General features: G+C 57.1%; 2 protein-coding genes across 2 annotated transcripts in view; one reads left to right on the plus strand and one right to left on the minus strand.

Annotated features, from left to right (window-relative positions):
* Positions 1-3609: 3609 nt before the first annotated feature.
* ERF (ETS2 repressor factor) lies at positions 3610-9866 on the minus strand. The gene is given in 5 exon segments (XM_027858157.1): positions 3610-4683; positions 4685-5097; positions 5183-5298; positions 5701-5935; positions 9775-9866. Coding segments are annotated over 5 exon segments (1611 nt in total). The 5' UTR covers positions 9797-9866; the 3' UTR covers positions 3610-3858.
* A 7726-nt stretch (positions 9867-17592) lies between these two features.
* CIC (capicua transcriptional repressor) overlaps positions 17593-18804 on the plus strand; it is a 25906-nt gene continuing 24694 nt past the window's right edge. The window contains 1 exon segment of the mRNA XM_027858152.1: positions 17593-17628. The gene's annotated coding sequence lies outside the window, so the exon portion shown is untranslated.

Raw genomic sequence — 18804 nt, forward strand, 5'->3', positions numbered from 1 at the left:
GAAATGCTGGGAACTTTCAGCACTTCCTAACCCCGATGAATTCTGGTTATTGGAGTCCTCACATGGGTCCCAGTCTGAACCCACGCCCACCCCGTCCTGAACTTTTCTGGGATTTGTAGTTCTCCCTGAGCGGAGAGTAGGTTAGGGGCAGATAGGCATCCACACAGAGCTCAGTTTGGAGTCACATGTTCTGGGAGTTGTAGGTCTCCACGATGATGGGGGCGGTGTTCCTAGCGGATAGCAGAGGTATTGGAGAGATCTGTGTATGATCGTTGGTACAGGACGTAGAAAATTAAAGTCCAAAGCTGAGATTTGTGCGCACTAGCTGCTGGGAGTTGTAGTTCCTGGCCTGGGCAGGCCGCGCTGCCCCCTGCCGGCCGTCAGCCAGGAAAAGGAATGCGCATGTTCCGACGTGGGCCACGCGGCTCCTTCTGAAGGCTCCGCCCCTCTGGGGGCGGGGCGGGGGCGGGGAGAGGCCGAGACATAGCTGCCGTTACCCAAGAATGTCTGAGAGGGGCGGGGCCGATGCCTAAGCATTCTGCTCCAGTTCTTAGCTGGGAAGGGGCGGGGGCAGGGCTTTTAAAGGGGAAAGGGGCTGAATGAAGAGGGGATGCTTGGACCAGGGAGAAGGGGTTAGGGGCTGAGTGAAGAGGGGATGCATGCACCAGGGAGATGGGTCAAGGGTGTATTTAAAGGGTTCGGAAGAGACTCCGTTAAAAAGGATACTTGGCTCTAGGAGAGGAGGTGGGGACTCGAGAAGAAATTCCAGAAGGGATGGGGGTTCACATCAGGAGGGATGGAGGCAGTAAGGAGAGGGGTACTGTATGGAGATAGGGACCAGGGAAGATGAAGGGTCCGTTCCATGGAGGTGGATGGAGTTGGGGCGGGGGCAGGATGAGGAAGGGCCCGGGAAGCAATGAAGAGGATAGAAAGGCTCAGTCAACAGGATATGGTACTCACTGAAGGGGATGGAGAACTCGGTGAAAGGATGAAGGTAGCCAGCTTCTCTGGGGTCAGGGGAGATGGGTGAAACTGTAAAGGGGTCACCTCCCCCTGATTTTAGGGTCCACCTCCCCCTGATTTTAGGGTCCTGGCCAGTCGGCACCATCTCAGGGAGAGGCTGAGGGGATCCCCTGGGGCTGGGGTCAGGACCAATGAGCATGTCCACTCTTCAGCGCGGACTAAGAGTTTGTAGAACCAAGGTCTCCACCCTGCAGGGTCCCAGCCCCCTCCTGGAGGTGACGACATCCTTCCCTCCCGCCCCCCCCCACTACCACCACCCTCCCAGCAGCATCTGCGTTGCTGGGCAACAACTTCCCGAAATAGCCGGGCGCCTCCACCCCCAGCGGCCCCCACCCCAGGGAGTGACTTACATCACCCAGGAGACTGCAGTGGCCCAGTCAGCCTTCTTATGCCTCAGTTTCCTCCATCTGCCAGCTCCCTCACTCTTCCCCCTTTGGTCTTACCCATCGTTCCGTCCCTGACACTAGGTTTCCCCTATTTGTTCACGTTTCCCCCATCCTCTCCTCCCTGATCACCTTCAATAGCATGTCAAAGACTGTAGTTAAAAGGGGGCCGTTGGCTTATCAAGCTTCTATTAAGCACCAACCGTGTGCCACAACCATGTGCCACGTGCTCCTCCAAGCCTCTAAGCCCAAGGAAGCCAGCTGAGGTGGTTGCCTTACCCCAGCACACACAGCCAGAAGACCAAGGGGCCCTCGAGTTGCAAAGCACTCCCCTGACTCCAAAGTCACGGATTTCATCATACAAGAACCCAGTATAGTAGAGGATGCAAATGTGCCCATTTTTACAGATAAGGAAACTAAGGCTCAGAAAGGGCGACTTGCCCACAGGTACAGAAGAGAAATTAATGGAACCAGGACCCAAACCCAGGTCACTGGCAGCATGGTAAAAGCAGAAAGCTTGATTGAGTTGTTAAGATGTGCTCTCTCTCATAGGCTCGCTGTGTGACTCTAGGCATGTCACTTAACCCAGCCCCAGACAGCTCACAAAGACTAGAAATTGTGAAGCCAGTACTGACTCGCATCTCAAAGGGGAGTTTCCTCACCAGAACCTACCAAGGAAATCTCTTGGGCCCTTCCAACAAACATCTCCCCAATAATTTTTTTAAGACTCACAAAAGTGCTTGACTCATTGAATCAGTAATACAAGCATGACCGTGCTCATTTCAAGGAAAAGGAAGCAGGTCCAGAGTGGCTGTTACTTGTCCCGGGTCACACAGGATCAGCCTTGGGAGCAGAAGGGAGCTATCGGACCTCAGGAGGGCGGCTCCCTGTAAGGTGGGACTTGGAAGGATGGGGAAGATACAGATAGGCCGGCCTGCAGCTAGAGGCAGAGCCTTACAGGGCTCCCTGCCCAAAGCCAGTGGGCTACACCTTGGTCCCAGGCAGAGAGGAAGTGTCGAGCTGTGTGCCTGGTAGAAAAGCCCCCTCTTCAAATGACTGAATGATCACACGTCACAGAGTCCCAGGAAAACGACCACTCCTTTCAAACAGGGACAGCTTTTATACCCCACTTGGATAATATCTGTTGGGATGGATGATGGAGGGGAAGGGAGGTGGGTGGCTGATGACCCCCCTCTCCCTTCTTTCTTTCCCTCCATCTTGGAACACAGATGGACTTCAATGACATCTAGTCCACCCTAACCAGGCACTTTAGGAAACAGGGGTCTCTGAGAAGAGCCCTATGAGGCAGGAGCAGGCAGGGTTCCAGCCCCAGCTCTGGGCCCTTCCCTTCAGGGAGCTCCCCATCTGTGTCTGACCAGCCAGGTTCAACATCCAGGAGTCCTCCAAGCACTGACTTCTATGGCCCTTTGTCAAGCCTCAATGTCCGCCAGGTCTCCCCAATATCCCCAGCCACAAAAAGGACCTAATGTAATGGGGGGCGGGAAGGCAGCCACACACTGTGTAAAGATCCCAAAATTTTTATTGTTTTTGATACATTCTCCAGGTCCCTCCCTCCCCACCCCTGCTATACAGAATAAGGCTGATTGAGTCCCTCCCCCACCCCCCCAAAAGTTCCAGTTCTGTTTGGTTTGGGCCCCCTCACCCGGGAAGCATGTATGTGTGTGGGGTGGGGAGGCAGGAGGAAGGGACAAGGGAGGGATGGGCACAGACCATCTGGGGAAGGGCAAGAGGGAGGGGGGCAGTAGGCACTTGTAGAGAGAGAGAGAGACCTGTGGCCCCCAGGAGGGCAATGCCACCTCCCTCCCCACCCCAAGAAGTTTTTGGTTAAGTACAAAGTTATTCCCTCCCTTTCCCCACCCCACCCCAGACCTGGTGGGTAAAGGCCAGCCCCAGGCACTGACCCCCCCCTCCCCTACACAAAGGAGGGGCAGGGAAGAAAGGACAAAAAGGCTGGGGGGGGACACTGAGAGACTGTGCTATGGCCCCAAGGGGGGGTGGGGAAGGGAGATCAAGGCTTCATTTCCTAAGCTGTAGTTATTTTTTTTTTTTAATTCCTGTGCACTTCTGAATCAGGATAGAGGGAACCTCGGTTCCAATAAAAATTGCCCCAGAGAGGTTGACCCCCTCCCCCGCAATATGAACCCCCCCTCCCTCCCCAGGGCCTAAATACAGAGATGGAGGCCCTGGGATCCCCCCACTCCCACCCATTTTTAAAAAAAGAAAAACCAAAAAAGTTTTATACAAAAGAGGAGAGGGCAGGAGGAAGAAGGCAAGGGTCCAGGAGCGTCCCCTGGCCTGGGGGAAGGGGCCCCAAGAGTTGTCTGCTCCCCCTCCCGCCTCCGGGGCCCAGGGAGAGGGCAGAGTTAAGGCAGCAGAGAAGTCAAGGACAGGGCGGGGGGGCAGGGCTTGGGGAGATCCAGGGCAGCCCCCCTCAAGAATCGCGGTGCTCCAAGGAGAGCTGGGCAGTGGCATGCTGGAGCTCGGCACTAACCCGCCTCGGGGCCAAGGGGGTCCCAGCCCTGACCTTCCTGTCCTCCTCCTCCTGCCCCCCGCCGCCGCCTCCCTCCAGGCGGCGATCCTCACTCCAGCGCCGCTTGAACCGCAGTTTGAGGGGCATGCCCCGGGTGGGGCCGGGACCGGGGCCCTCCCCAGGTTCCACCTTGGGGGGTGCAGGGGGCACCCGAGGGGCCTTGAAGACCTCCCCATCCTCGTCGTCATCTTCATCACTGACGTCGGTGACCTCCACCTCCTCCGACTCTCCCTCCGAGATGGGCTCCACCTTGATCTGGGGGGGGGCGGGGCCGGGGGGGGGCGGGGCGTCCCCTGCTGGGGCCCCGGTGCCCTTCTCAGCCCCCACTGGGGGCTTCTCCCGCTCTCGCTGGCGACGGCCCAGAGGAGGGGGCTGCAGCTTGAACTTGAAGGGGGAAGACGAGGAGGACGAGGAAGAGGAGGAAGCCGAGGACGGGGCGGGCGGCGTCTCGGGAGCCAGGGGCGGCAGCGGACACTTGTCTGGGCGCTGGGGCTGAGGGACCACCAGCCCAGGATAGTGCAGGAAAGCCCGAGGGCTGAGGTGGTAATTGTAGACGCTCTGAGTGTGCGCCTGGAGGTACCGCTTCATGTCCTCCGGGCTGAAAGAGAAGTGGGAGCCCCCCCCAGAACCACCACCCCCACCAGGGTACATGGGGCTCAGCGTGGGGGACGGACTATAGGCCAGGTGGGTGGGGGTCACAGGCATGGCCGGGGAGAGCTGGGGGGGGGAGCAGGGAGCCGGGGCCAGCCAGGGGGGAGACGGGGAAGGGGCTCAGGGGCTCTGGCCCTCCGCGGGGCCGGGGGTAGACACGGAAGACGCCCGCTTCGGGGGCCAGGCGGGCCAGAGGGGGTCCCCGGAAGGCGCCCAGCTCTGGGGGGCCCGGGGGGCGGGCCCTGGGGTCCTCCACCAGGGCCTCCTCCAACTCGGAGGTGCCATCACTGCAATCGCTGACGGAACCTCTGCCCAAACGCCGGGCCACCACGGCGGAGAAGAGCGAAGAGGCCGACGAGGATGCCGAGCAGGCCGGGGGCGAGCGAGGGTCCTCCGTGGGGGACAGCACCTCGGAGGGCGTCGAGGGGGGGAACCGAAAGTGGCCTCCCCCAGAGGGCACCGGCGGGGCGCTCTGAGGCACGGCCCCACCTGAGAGGGAAGGCAGGGCACGGGTCAGAGGCGGGAGAGCACAGCCAGGCCCCGGCCCGCCTCTGCCCGCGATGCCCCCACTTACCGGCCAGCCCCACGTCAATGAACGGGTAGTTCACCAGCACGAGCTTGTTGAAGTTGAACTTGTAGGTGAACCTTTTGCCCTTGGTCTTGTGAAGGATGCGCTTGTTATAGTAATAACTGAGGGGGACAAGAGACACAGAGAAGTCAGAGACGGAGAGAGATGACCCGGAGAAAGGGGGCCTTGCTAGGCCAGGATGGGCCCTCTCTGGGACTCCCCCCCCATCCCAGCTCTGCCATCCTGCCAATATCAGGGGACAACTAGCTCCCTAAACCTTGAAGCAGCCCATGAGAATGGGACGTCCATCACAGAGGGTCTTCAAGCCGAGCCGCGATGCTCAGAGACTACCCTGCCTCTGCCTCAGAGGGGTCTTCTCCCCCAAGGAGGGGCTCTCTGGGATGGGGGCTCCCACACCTCAGTCTCGAGCCCCACATTTTGACAGAACCAAGGCCACATGGTCCCCCAGGGGCCAGTCAAACGTCCCCACCGCCCTCCGGTCCCCTTGGGGGTCCCTCACTCACCGCAGGGCCCTGCTCAGCTTGTCATAGTTCATCTGGGGCTTGCACTTGCGGACGCCCCACAGGCGCGCCACCTCGTCGGGGTCCTTGATGACGAACTCGCCGTAGTCCCCCTGCCACGCGATGACATCCTGGTACTCTTCCTTTCGGAGCAGCTCCAAGATGAAATGCCACAGCTGGATCTGCCGAGAGCCCGGGGACGACTCGGGCTTGTAGGCCCAGTCTGGGAAGGCAAAGCCTGGGAAGGGGGCAGAAGAGGCAGGGCTGAGGGTCAGGAGCCAGGCCAGCCCCCTCACTTGACACATCAAAAACACCAAGGCCCAGACTTGGGCAAAGCAGATGCAGGAGCCCCCTCTCCAGGGCTCCCCGGGAGACCCTTCCCCACTGCAGTAGAGACCCTTTTATCCTTCTCAGATCAAGGGCCATGGAGATTATCTAGGCCAATGTCCTCATGTTACCAATGAGAAAGCAGAGACTCAGAGAAAAAGGACTTTCCCAAGGTCACACAGGTAACAAGTGGTTTGAACTCAGGACCCAAGGCTCCAAATCTGGAGGCCTCCCAGCCTGTTCTCTTGCAATCCCCACCCGCCCTCAGCAACCTGGTCCCCCCAGACCCCCTTGCCCCCGTCATCAAGGACGTGGAGGCAGCAGGGGTCTCGAGTAAGTCTATTAAGGGCAAGGGGAAAAGAAGGCAGGAAAACCAGACTCAGAGGGAGACAGAGACAGCCAGAGACATGGAGCCAGCGGCTTGGGGCAACACCGGCAGAGACAGGAAACCGGAGGCTGCCGTGTCCCGGGGCTGGTGCCAGGGGGCCGGGCGGCCAGCCAGCTCCGGGCAGGGCTGCCAGTAAGGGGGAGGGGCAGGAAGAGGTGGCGGGCACGAGGCCCCCACACACAGTCTGTCTCCCCTTTCTCCCCCATTCCTCTTTGAGGCTCCTGGGCTCCCCTCCTCCGTCTGAGGATGAGCCCCCATATCCCAGCTCAGGCCCCCTACACCCTTAGGGGGAGAAGTGTCTGGAAAAACTAAGAGAGGGGTGGGGTGGATGGTAGCTGATGAGGTCAGCGCACACACATTCACGCGCACACAGGGGCCTCTGTCTTCCCCAGGAGAGAGAAAGCCAGACTGTCTGAGAACTTGGGGGGGGGCACCCAAAGCCTCCTCCTTGAGCCCCGGGGGTCCCACCTCTCAGCCACTCCCGGAGCAGGGGCGGGCAACATTAACCTTGGGCAGAGGTTGGTGGTGGGCTGGCTGGTCCCCTGGGGGGGAAAAGGAGGGGGGGCTGTGGTCGCTCACATCTCCCAAACCCTGGGCCAACCAGAGTCTATCAATAATTCAGCACCAATGTAGCCGGTAATTGAGGGGGGAGGAGGAGGAGGAGGAGGAAGGGGGGAGGGCAGGGGCCGCCAAGGGCAGCGAGAAAGGCAGTAAGTGGCTTTGGGATCTGGGCAGGCAGGCTGGGCGTCGGGGGACCCAGGAGGCTCTGGCCCTCCTGGGAGGAGGCAAGCTGCCCTCCCAATGCTGGGTGCCAATCTAGTCCTGGGAGCCAGGTGTGCTGGTCACCCCCATGGGCCACGATGTGGATGGAGGGAGGGGGGACAGAGGTTGTAGGAATACTTCCACCACCTCCCCTGGCATATACCTCTTCTCCCACCCCCCCCAAGCTTCCATGTCCCGGTAACCAGGCAACCAGCGCTCAGAGATGGGGCCGGGGAGCGGGGGAGCAGGGGAGCTAAAAATAAACTTTGCGGAGAAGAGAAAGAGTGAGAAAGGGAGACACACAAAGAGAGCGAGGGAAAGGAACCAGGAGGGGGGTGCCGCTGCAGACCCAGGAGCCTGAACTCAGCCCAGCCCTGGCTGCAGGGATGGCCGGCACAGAGCCTGTAGGCAGGCGCTACACTCCTGGCAGGTCCGGGACCGTGCCCACTGCTTGGTGGGACAGAGGCCCAAGCTTGCCCCGTGCCCCCTGCCCCCAGGCTGGTCCCCTGTCTGGCCCTCTGCAGCAGACACAGACACACATACATGAGGGCCTGTTCCTGGGGAAGGTGACGTCAGGGTCTCTCAATGGGGCTCTGTTTGCCAGGCCCCCGGAGCCAGGCACGAGAGTGCAAGAGTGAGAGTGAGAGTGTGTGTTTGTGTGTGCGCGCGCACTTGTGTCTTCTTGTGTAGACATGGGGGGGTCTAAGCCTGGGGGAGAAGCTCAACTGGGACGCCTTGGAGGAGGCTGTCACTGAGCACTCATGAGGTTCACAGCTGGAAGGGACCCTAGAAATCTATTTAAGTGCTGACTTCATCTTACAGAGGCCCCCCAGAGGGCCAGGTACCTGCCACACTCCAACCAGATTCAGAGTCCAGACCTAACACTCTTCCCATCCCTAACACATGGTGGGCTGCTGGCCACCTTGGGGAGGGGCTGCAAGACACCCAACGAGACCAGGAAGGGAGGCTGGCGAGACCAGGAAGGGAGGCTGGCGAAGTTCGGGAAAGGGGCCCCCCTGGCCCCAGGCAGACAATAGGAGGGAGCCCTACAGCCAGCAGCTGGGGGATGCAGGGATGCCCACCTACATCGTGGGCAAGACAGGGAAGGAGACAGGCCATCACACTCCCACAGCTCACATAACTTTCGGGGGCAGGGGGGAGAATCTCTGCCGCCTCCTCCAGGCAGCCCCCTCCCCCCTACTCAGGCTAGAAGCTGGCGCCAGGGCAGGACCAGAGAAAAACAGGAAGTGGGAACAGGGAGAGGATGGAAAGGCCAGGGCAGAAGGACAGAGGGACAGATGGAGTTGCTGCAGCACCCATGCCCCACCTCATCTTAGACACACAGACAGATAGACAGACAGACACAGGGGGGTGGGAGGGGTGCCCCTGAGCACAGCCGGGGGCAGAGTCCTGGACCACAGCTCCAGAAGCCCCTAAATGGCTGCTCTCTCCCAAACCTCCCAAAACACGCAGGGGTCTCTACCACTTGGGGGAGGGTGCCCTGGGGCTGGAATGAGACCCACGTGACCCTCACCTTCCAACCCCAGCGGACCAGGGGTCACAGCCCCCGCCGATCCCCAAACACCCTTAGTAGGCTGCGGGCCCTTTAAGAGCAGACCAGGGAGGAGGGGGAGGGGGAGAGTACACACAAGTTCTCGGGGAAGGAAACAAGTTCGAACAGCCCGGCGCCCCCCTCCCCTCCTCCTTCCCCCTCCCCCCTGTCCCCGCCCCGGGCCGGATTCCGACGGGGGGCAGTTCAGCCCCCCTCCCCCAGCCCAAAGTCCAAGCCCGGGGGCTGCGTGGGGGAGGGGGCCTCCGGGGGGGGAGGGAAGTCCGATGGGGGAGGGGGGCTAATCCCCCCTCCCAGCCTAAAGCTGGGGGAGGGGTAACAGGCCCCTTAAGGTGGAACGGACGGGGGGGGGGGGGGGGGGGGGGGGGGGGAGGGGGGGGGGGGCCAGGAGGGGGGGGGGCCCCCCCCCGCCGACCAGGGTCCCCGCCCAGACCGAGCAGATCGGGGGAGGGTCTGCCCCGGCCCCACCGGGCCTCCCCCTCCCCCTCCCGGCGCCACCTTAAGCCGCGCGTTCCACCGTCGGAAACAAAAAGTTCCTTTTTCGAACGTTCGGGCCGAGCTTTGGGAACTTTGCGGCCGCCGCGCGGCGGCGCGGGCGGGGGAAGGGCGGCGGGCCCGGGACCCCCGCCCGCCCCCCCCAAGCCGCTTCTCTCCCCCCTCGGGCAAGGGCCGCCCTGAAGGTCACGGGCCGGACCACGCCGCCCCAGGGGAGGGGGTAGCTCCGCGGCGGGACGCCCCCACACACGCCCACGGTGGTCCGGACCCCGTTTCCCTAGGAGGCGGGAAGAGAGGGGGGGGGGTTGCGCCCCCGGAACCCTTCCCCCCCCAGCTCTCGTCCCTCTGATTCAGGGCCACCTAGCCCCGGGAGCAACAGGTCCCGGCGCACCCCCCCGCCGGCGGCGTGGTTCCGTCCACGCGCCCCCCTCCCCGCAGGAAACTTTCTGGGCTCTGGGGGGCCCGACCCGGCCCCGGCCCCCGCACGTGCAAACGGCCCCCCCACGTGCCGGCCCCGCAGCCCGCCCGCCCGCACCTGTGTCCGCCGGGGTCTTCATGGCTGGGGGGCGGCTGGGGAGGGGGTAGCGGGGAGGCTGTCCCGGGTCCGGGTGCTGGCCGCGCCGCGGCTCCCCGGCCCAGCCCGGGCTCCCCGTCCCGCACGGCTCCCCGGCCTCCTTGCCTCTCCCCTTCCCCGCCCGCCGCCTCCCGGGTTAATATCGCACTCGGGCCCGGGACGCCCACGCCCCCCGGGCGGCGACGTCACCGCCGCGTCGCCATGGAGACGCTGCGCCCGCCCCTCCCCCTCACCCCCCCATTCTCTCCCCCCCGTACTCACACCCAGACACGCGCGCGCCGGCGCGGGCGGGGGGGGGGGGGGGGGGGGGGGGGGGTGGGCAGCTTGAGCCCCGAGAGAACTGGGGGGCGGTGCTTAAAGGGACCGTATGGAGACAGGAAGGCAGGGGATTCCCCCCCCCCAAAGTCTGGGAGGCTTCTTTGGGAACTTTTCTGCAGTCCTCCTCTGCTGTCCTCCCCGCCCGAGGGTAAGGGACTCGCAAGCCCCTGGCCTGAAGGAGGGCCGAAGTCCTGGATTCTAGTGCGGCTCGGCCAGCCTCTTTGCTGGGTGACCTTGAGCAAATCACGCGCCTTTCCTGGGCCTCAGTTTGCCTCTGTGTACCAGGAAAGAACGAGGCTGGAAGAGCCCGCCCTGCCTGAGTCCCGAATGTGGCAGCGGGCGGAGGGAGCTGAGTTTGGGATCCAGTCTGCGCTGGAATCTCCCTTAGGCTCTGAGCGCCTTTAGCTGTGCAACCCTGGCCCAGGCCCTGCACCTCCGGGGTCTCAATCCGAAAAACGAGGGCGAGCCCCTGTGGCTGGGACAGCCTGTTGGCCCAGGGCCCGGCGAAGGGGAGGCCCGGTGTTCATGCATTGCCTGAGCCCGTGCTGCTTGGGGAGCCTGACCCCAGAGGTCTAGGCTCAAGGGCCACCTGGCTGGATGGCTGACCTAGGACGAGTCTAGGATTGGAGGATTAAAGAGCAAAGTCCCTTCCACTTTCTGGCCTCAATCGCAGCCTCTGTAGGATGGAAACAATCTTACAAGACCTACTCACGGAACTTTTTAGGAAGGGCTTTAAACTGGATCAGGAGGACCAGAGGCTAGATCTGTCAGATCATAGACTGTCAGAGCAAGAAAGAACCTTAGAATTTATATCACAGAGCTAGAAGAGACCTTAAAATTTGGGATGTCAGAGCTGGGAGAGGCCCTAAAACAGAAGATGTCAGAGCTGGAAAAGTCCTTGGAAGGGCTGGAAGGGCCCTTAATCCACTATTAAACTTTAATGGCTATGATCATTTTTTCCTTTTAGATGAATTAAAAAAATTTTAAAGTGTGTTAATCTAGTAATCCAAGTTTAAGAAATAGATTAGTTATAGAAATAAATTTGATACTTAAAAAAGGGGAGGGGGCAGCTAGGTGGCACAGTGGATAGAGCACTGACCCTGGCCAGGAGGACCTGAGTTCAAATCCTGCCTCAGTTACTAGCTGTGTGACCCTAGGCAAGTCACTTAACCCCACTGCCCTAAAAAAAGGGGGGGGAATACTTATTGTTTTAAATAATACTATTTTTACAACAAGGAATGTCAGAGAGGTAGAAGGACCCTTAGAACAGGGAATGTCAGAGGGGGGGGAGGGGGGAGCTTAGGGCAGGGAACGTCAGAGCTAAAGGCACAATGAAGTACAGAATGTAAGATTTGGGAGGGATCTTGGAGAACATCTAGGCCAAGTCTCTCATTTTCCAGATGGAGATACTAAGGCCCAGAGAGGGGAAGGTCATTTAGCTAAGTTGTATCCACCACACCTCAAGCAGAGGATGCAAGGACTTTTTCTCCTGGATCAGAAGGATTGAGAGACATCTCCCCCTCCCCCAATAAAGTTTCAGACAGCTGGGATGGGCTCCGGTGGGAGGCCTGGGCCTCTGGCCAGGGTCGGAACATGGGGGAGGCTACTGCTCTTCCCCTCCTCCCACCTTTGGATGGGGCACTCAGCCCGTCCTGGCTAAGCTTTCGGAGGGGGGTGGTGGGCATCTGAGGGGGGAAGGAAATGACCAGAGAGGTCATTGTAAGGCCTCGTTCAGGGGCATCCGGCCTGGGCCTGCAGCTGTTGCAGAGAGGGGGTGGGTCCGGACCCCTGAGCCAGAGCAGCTGGATGGTGGGTGGAGGATTGGGACAGAGGAAAGGAAGGACTGGGGGCCCAGATGCTTGGCTCCCTGAAAGAGTGGGGTACAGACATATGGGTCTCAAGGAGGCTCAGACAAAGGCTTCTGGGTCACTGAAGGTAACCAGGGTAAGGAGGGGGAGGACCTGAATACTAGAGTCCTAGTGCAGAAGCAGGAGCCAGGATGATGGATCTGGAGGAAGTTGGGGACCCAAGAACCTGGAATAGGAGACATGATCCCTGAGGCCCAGGGAAGGGATTTTGGAAAGCCTTTATCTCCAATGGGAGCTACAGCCTGAGGGGCTGGGGAATCGGGATGCCTGAGTCCCTAAGGCAGGAGACTGTAAGGGCATGGAGACCTAGTTGAGGCAAATCTAGATTCCCTGTGGAGTGGAAACTGGGCAGTAAAGGCTTGAAACATGTTAGGGAGTAGCAGCAGGGAGGTAGAGAAGGCCCCAACCATCTTGGTCCATGGAGGTAGAGAGGAAGAGATGATAAGCAAGCAGATGAACTTTGCTTGGCCCCTGTAAGGCAGGAAACCAGAGGAAGGATACCAAGGCAGAGAGAGATGTAGGCCAGACAAGGGACATGCCATTGAGAAAGAGAGATGGGGAGCTGGGGCCCAGGAGCAGAGAAGGTAGAAAGCTGCCGGTGAATGAAGGCACAAGGACAACTAGACTGCAGAAAAGGAGAATGATCCAGAGGTAACAGAAATCAAGAGAAATAGAGACCCCAAAACAGAGAAATGGAGACTCAGGGTTGACAGTCCCCAAGCCCTGATGCACCATGCTAAGTGCTAGAGATACAAAGAAAGGCCCTCAGCCTAATAAGGAGAGACAACATGCAAACACTCCACCCGAGATGATCACCAGAATGAAAAAGGAATAGAGGAGGTTCCTATGGGAGGTGGGCTTTTAGCTGAGACCTGAAGGATGCCAGAAGAGACCATCTGGGACAGAGAAAGACCAAGAAACTGACCCAGAAAGTAGAGACTTTCCAAAATGGGCTTGAAGACAGAGAGGTCTAGAGGAACTCAAAAATAGCAATAATAAGAATTGTCACCCTTATAAGCCCCTTTAATGTTTGCAAAGCCTCTTATATGCCTTATCTCATTCGAACCTCAGGACAACCCTGGTGGATGGACACCACTTGGTATCATTATCCCCATGTTACAGATAGGAAAACCAGACCCCAGAGAGCCTCCCCCTCCCATCAACTAGATCAACAGCTCCCACATGGTCATGTGGCTAGTATCAGAGGCAAAATTGGAAGCCCGTCTTCCCAACTCTCAAGTCTAGGACTCTAGAGCATTTCAGATCTTGTGGATACTTATCTGTGCATGTATCAAACACCTTACCATTCCTACCCCTTCCCTCCCCTCCAAATGGAAGGTCAAAAGTCCCATTTTTGCTTTGAATCTATCCCCTGCCCGATATAGTGGAATGGAGGTGTGAACACACGTGGGCGCCTCTCAATCTACACAGCAACGGCCTTAATAAAAAGACTGGTGTGAATACTAATAGTCTACAATTTGAATCTTCTTGAAAATGTTCCTCTTTGGCAATTAATTGTCCTACATTTTAAAAAAAATCATACCCAGAGGACAGTGTAGCACTAGTCTCAATGCACAGAAACAATGCTAATAATTGCCTTTATGGCTACAGGAATGTCATTTTCTATAGATGGTGTGGACTCCACATACATAGTCTATGCTTCCCCACCCCAGCCCCCAACATTGGCATATTCAAGGGGAGTGTAATTCTCCCCAAGATAAGTATTAATAACAGTGTTCCCCTTTAGAACTAAATAAATTCCCCATGAAAAGTAGGAATACTCCATGGATTGTGTGAACTTTCTTTTTTAAAAAAATTTGTTTTCAAGTTTCAGAAACTTTAATGCAAGAAAAAAAAATATTTCCATAAATGAATGTCACAAAACAAAAAGTATAAGGATATTCAAGCCAAAAAGTCCTTTACTACCAAAGTAGATTAATCACCCAACCCCAGTGAGACCAAGAGTTTTTCCTAGCTACCTCAACCCCATTTCAAATTCAGTTAGAAAGGAGTCCAGAATATAACGTATCTTTCAGATGATTCTACCATGAATACTCAAAGTATGAGGTGTTCTTTTTTAAACAATTACATTTTAAGTTTCCATTGGTAGTGTGAACTCTCTAATAGAAAGTATGAACCCTTTGTAAAGAGTAGACCACCCCCTCCCCAGAGTGTAAAACTCTAAGAATGAAAAACTTCTCTCAGGGATAATTACCAGTTCCCACATTCTGAATGCTCCAGGAAGCTAATGATCCTGTCTCCTCTTCCCCAGGGGGCAATTTGAGCCCCCAGAAAGCAGTCTCATGGATACTCAGATGAAGGAATTGTGGATCTCGTGGATAGTGTGACTTTTGCTATAGACAGTCTAATGCCTTTGCTTTTTTGGAGGTATAACTCCTCCACTGAAAACACGAACTCCCTTGGACACTGTTTCCTCCCCAATGGACAATGTAACACCATGAGTGACAAAGTCAAGTCTCAGGGACAGAATACCAACCCCCTCCCTCTTGGACAGCACACACAAACAGAGTGAACATTGGATGAACATTGTAACATCCCATGGACAGTGTAACTAAGCCATAGACTGTCCCCTCTACACTCCCACAGACAACATTATCTCTTGCACCCAACATGTGGTATTTCCCCAAAGATGCTGTATCCCCACTCCACCAAGACAGTGCAATTTTCCCCTCCCCCTAAAAATTGTGTCATTTAGCTTGATAAAATGCCTGGAGAAGAGAAGAATAATGTGATTTGCCTTCAAGTATCTGAAAGGCTTTCATGGGGCGGGGGAAGATGATTTATATTTGTTCTGACTGACCTCAGAGGACAGAACTAAGTGCAATGAGTGGAAAATAAAAAGAGAATTGTAGACAGACCGTAGGGGAAAAAGTCTAACAATTAGAGCTGTCTGAAAGGGGAATGAGTGGGGGTGGGAGGGAGGCAGCTAGGTGGTGGAGTAGATAGAGTACTGGCCCTGGAGTCAGGAGGACCTGAGTTCAAATCTGACCTCAGACCAAATACTTGACACTTACTAGCTGTGTGACCCTGGGCAAGTCACGTAACCCTGACTGCCTTGCAAAACACTCCCCTCACCCCCCAAATAAAGGCGGAATGGGTGGCCTCAGGTAGTGGTACGTTCCCCCTTGCAGAAGGTCTTCAGGCAGAGGCCAGCTGATCACTTATGTTAGCCATTGGGTCTTGGAAGGGATTATTCATCAACTATGGGCTGGATTAGACAGTCAATGAAGTCCTGTCTGGCTCTGAGATTCTGTGAGTCTGTGAATAACAGTTCACATTTCCATGGAGCTCTGACCTTACCCTCCCAAGGCTGTAACTCTTCACAGACTATTGGAACCCAGGAAACTAGAACCAAGTCCAGTGTAACTTCCCTTGCTTTAGTTAGTGTTCACACCCCCCCACCACAGTATAAATGGCTCATGAACAGTGAATGTTCCCCTCCCATCAATCTTGATATAATAATTAATAATAATAATCTTTCATCGCAAATTGTAAAACCCAGCAAAAACCAAAACACTGTGACCCATCCCTAGTGTATATTCACATAGATGCACACTTCCACCATTGACAAATTAAGTCAATGGACAATGTAATTCTCATTATGTGTGACCCATCCATCAACCATTTAAATACCAAATAGAATGTGATCATTTCCATGGAAGATTTGAAGACTCCCTTCACACAGACACTGTAATCAATTCCTTCCAAGAACAAGGTGAACCCATATAGACTTTGTGTTTTTCAGAACAGCTCATCCTAAGAACAATGCCTTGAACAGTAGATGTTTAATAATCTTTTTAATGGAATTAAACTGAACCTTTTATTGACAATGTATACACTCAATGGACTTTGTGAACCCTTTTAAAGTGTGAACCCATAATTAAAACAGGATCCCTGAGGTAGTGAGATAATGCTTCTTGTAACTGAAAGTGTAGCACCCCATATTGACATAAGGATCCTCCTATGAATGGTATGAATCCCTATGATCAGTGTGACTCTGTTTCTGGACACAGACTTTTTATGGACAATAAGTGCCCCATGGACTCATGAGTATGAACCAGTTAATATCACAGATAGTTTGATACTACCCAAGTTTGATTCCCTATGTACAGTATTACCAACCCCCCCCCAATGGAGAGTGTGAAGCCTCAATGGAAAGAATGAAGCCCCAAAGGAATTCTGAATCACATGGAAAACATGAATACTCCAGGGACAATATGACCTCCAGAGACAGTGTGACTCAGTGGACAGTACAGCCCCTCTCTCAATAATTTGAGTCCCCCAAGGAGTGTGATCACCCAACGGAAGGCTTGACTAACCCCGCAAGAGGCAATGTGACTCCACAGAAATAGTGTAAAATCTATGGACAATTTAATTCCCAGAGCAGAGAGTGACCTTTCTATAAAAGTCTGAACTCCCTTGGACATTCTCACCTCATGGATAGTTTGACCCCTCCAGGAAAACTATGAATCCCCCCTATTAATATTATTACACCTACCCCATCCCCCAATGTGATTCCTAGGGATTGTGAGACTTCAGAGGGCAGAAGTAACAGTGCAATAGATAGTGTGATTCCCCCTCCCCAACAGAATCCTGAAACACTGTGGTCATGGTTTTCATATTCTTTCCTCCCTCCAATCAGTGAAACCCATTCAGAAATATTATAAACCCCTATGGACACTATGACCTTCCAGGAGCAGCGTGAACTCACCAGAGCCAGTGTAATGCTCTAGGAAGTATGAGTCCCCTCTCATGGATAGTGTGAACCCCTAAGGAGATTATGATTCCTCAGGGACGCTATGGACATTCCAGAGATCACGTGAAACATTCTAGAATGGGATTCCTGAGGAAGTTGTGCACAGCCACAGACAGAACTATGTGCAGGACCCTTGGTTACTTGACCTCTCAGACCCCAGGTCACTAAGACCTTTACACTCCCATACCTGCAGTTTGCTAAACCAGTGAAATCTCAAGAACTCTACTCCAAAAAAAAAGGGAGGCAGGGAGTGACACCATGGACAGTGTGAACACCTCCCCCTCCCCGTGGAGCACAGTATGAAACCCCCCCAAGGGCAGGGCTGCCTGGTAGCTCTCCCACATTCTGACTTCTTTCTTTCAAGGTCAAAGGTGGAACTAGGGTGAATCTGCCGGACCCTCTGTAAGGAGGGCTACACAAGAACACAGCCTCCCTGCCCCCCCCCACCTAGTACGCATGCGTGGCCTCTACTTCCCTCTCTCCCCATCTCCCCTCCTGGTGGCAACAGGGCTCTCTGCGCGGGCGCGCTGGCTTCTTCGAGGCCACCGATTGGCCCCCATGGAAGAGCCTCGCAGCCAATGGGGAGGCAGAAAGGTGACATCACTTTTTTCTCTCTCCTCCCCTCCTCTTGGAACTTCCCTACTCTCGGCCACCACAGCCGACTCGAGGGGGCGGGGCCTGCGGCGACGAACACGGTGAAGTCATCGCACCGCCCCTCCATCGCTGATTGGTCGCGGCAGCTCGCGGGCGGCGGTTGGTTGGCCGCGTCCTCGCGCCTCCCCTCGCGCCGCCGCCGCCGCCGCCGCCGCCGCGGAAAGGAGCCGCCGGGAGACGCCGAAGCCGGAAAATCGGGTGAGTCCAAGGAGCCTGCGTCCGGCAGGGCCGCCATCGGGAACTGTTCTTTCGGATTCTTTCCCCATTCCCCTCCCCGGTCTTCTTCCCCTCCCCTCGCTCTCCCTCACTCAGCCCGGCTCCTCAGAGTCCGCACCGCACTGCCTGATGGGAGTTGTAGTCCAGACCCAGCTGCCATGTACACGCAGGCCGCCGCGGAGGACTACAACTTCCAGGAGGCACAGGGCGGCCGTCTCGTCAACAAGCTTCCGGAGCCACGCCTTCCCCAGATTTCCATTGGTCGCCTCCTACTTTAGCCCCACCTCTACGTGATCATTGGCTACTGTCCCGCATGGGGGTCGATCGACCATCCGCTGGTTACTGTATGGGGGGGAAAGCGAGAAGGCGGTGTAAAGTTGACGTCGCTCCGCTGATTGGGGGAGGGGCAGCAAGCGCAGTTGCGGCGATTGGCGGGCCCCGCCGTCGCTCGGGCCGGGCAGGGGGCGGGTCCGAGGCGGCGGCCGCGATTGACGGCGGCCCTGTTAGGGGCGGGGCCCGCGGGGCGGCCGGCGCTCATTGGTCTTGCCCGGCGCCGGTCAGCGGGGTTGTGGCCGCCGATTGGCCGGCGCTGCCAGCTGTTGCAGGTCCATTCACCATTTTGTGTGTTGGAGTAAAAAAGAAAAAAAAAAAAACAAAAAAAAAAAAGGGGGGGGGGGGGGGGGGGGGGGGGGGAGCGGAGGGGGGCGGGCGGGAGGGAGGAGGGAACGGGCCGAGGCGAGCCGAACCGAGCCCAGCGAGCCCAGCCCGGCCCAGCCCAGTCCGGCCCGGCCGGGCCCAGCCTGGCCCCGCGGAGCCCGGGGGGGGGGGGCAGGATGACATGGGGAACTGAGTGGGGAGGCGGCACCCAGGGGTGGGGAGGGCACTGTTGCATGGAGAGGACACCCAGGAATGAGGAGGGGGCTGCAGGGGTAGGGGACCCAGTGATGGGGAGGGGGTTGCTGGGACCCAGAGATGGGGAGGGTGCTATAGAGAGAGGGGACCCAGGGATGGGGAGGGGGCTGCAGGGAGAAAGGGCTCCCAGGAGTGGGGAGGGAGCTACTACAGAGAGAGGGCACCCAGGAATGGGAGGGGGTTGCTGCAGGGAGAGGGCACCCAGGAGTGGGGAGGGGGCTGCTGCAGGGAGAGGGCACCCAGGGG

Source organism: Vombatus ursinus, unplaced genomic scaffold, assembly GCF_900497805.2.
Source record: "Vombatus ursinus unplaced genomic scaffold, bare-nosed wombat genome assembly UNPS02012758.1, whole genome shotgun sequence".
NCBI classification, from domain to species: Eukaryota; Metazoa; Chordata; class Mammalia; order Diprotodontia; family Vombatidae; genus Vombatus; species Vombatus ursinus.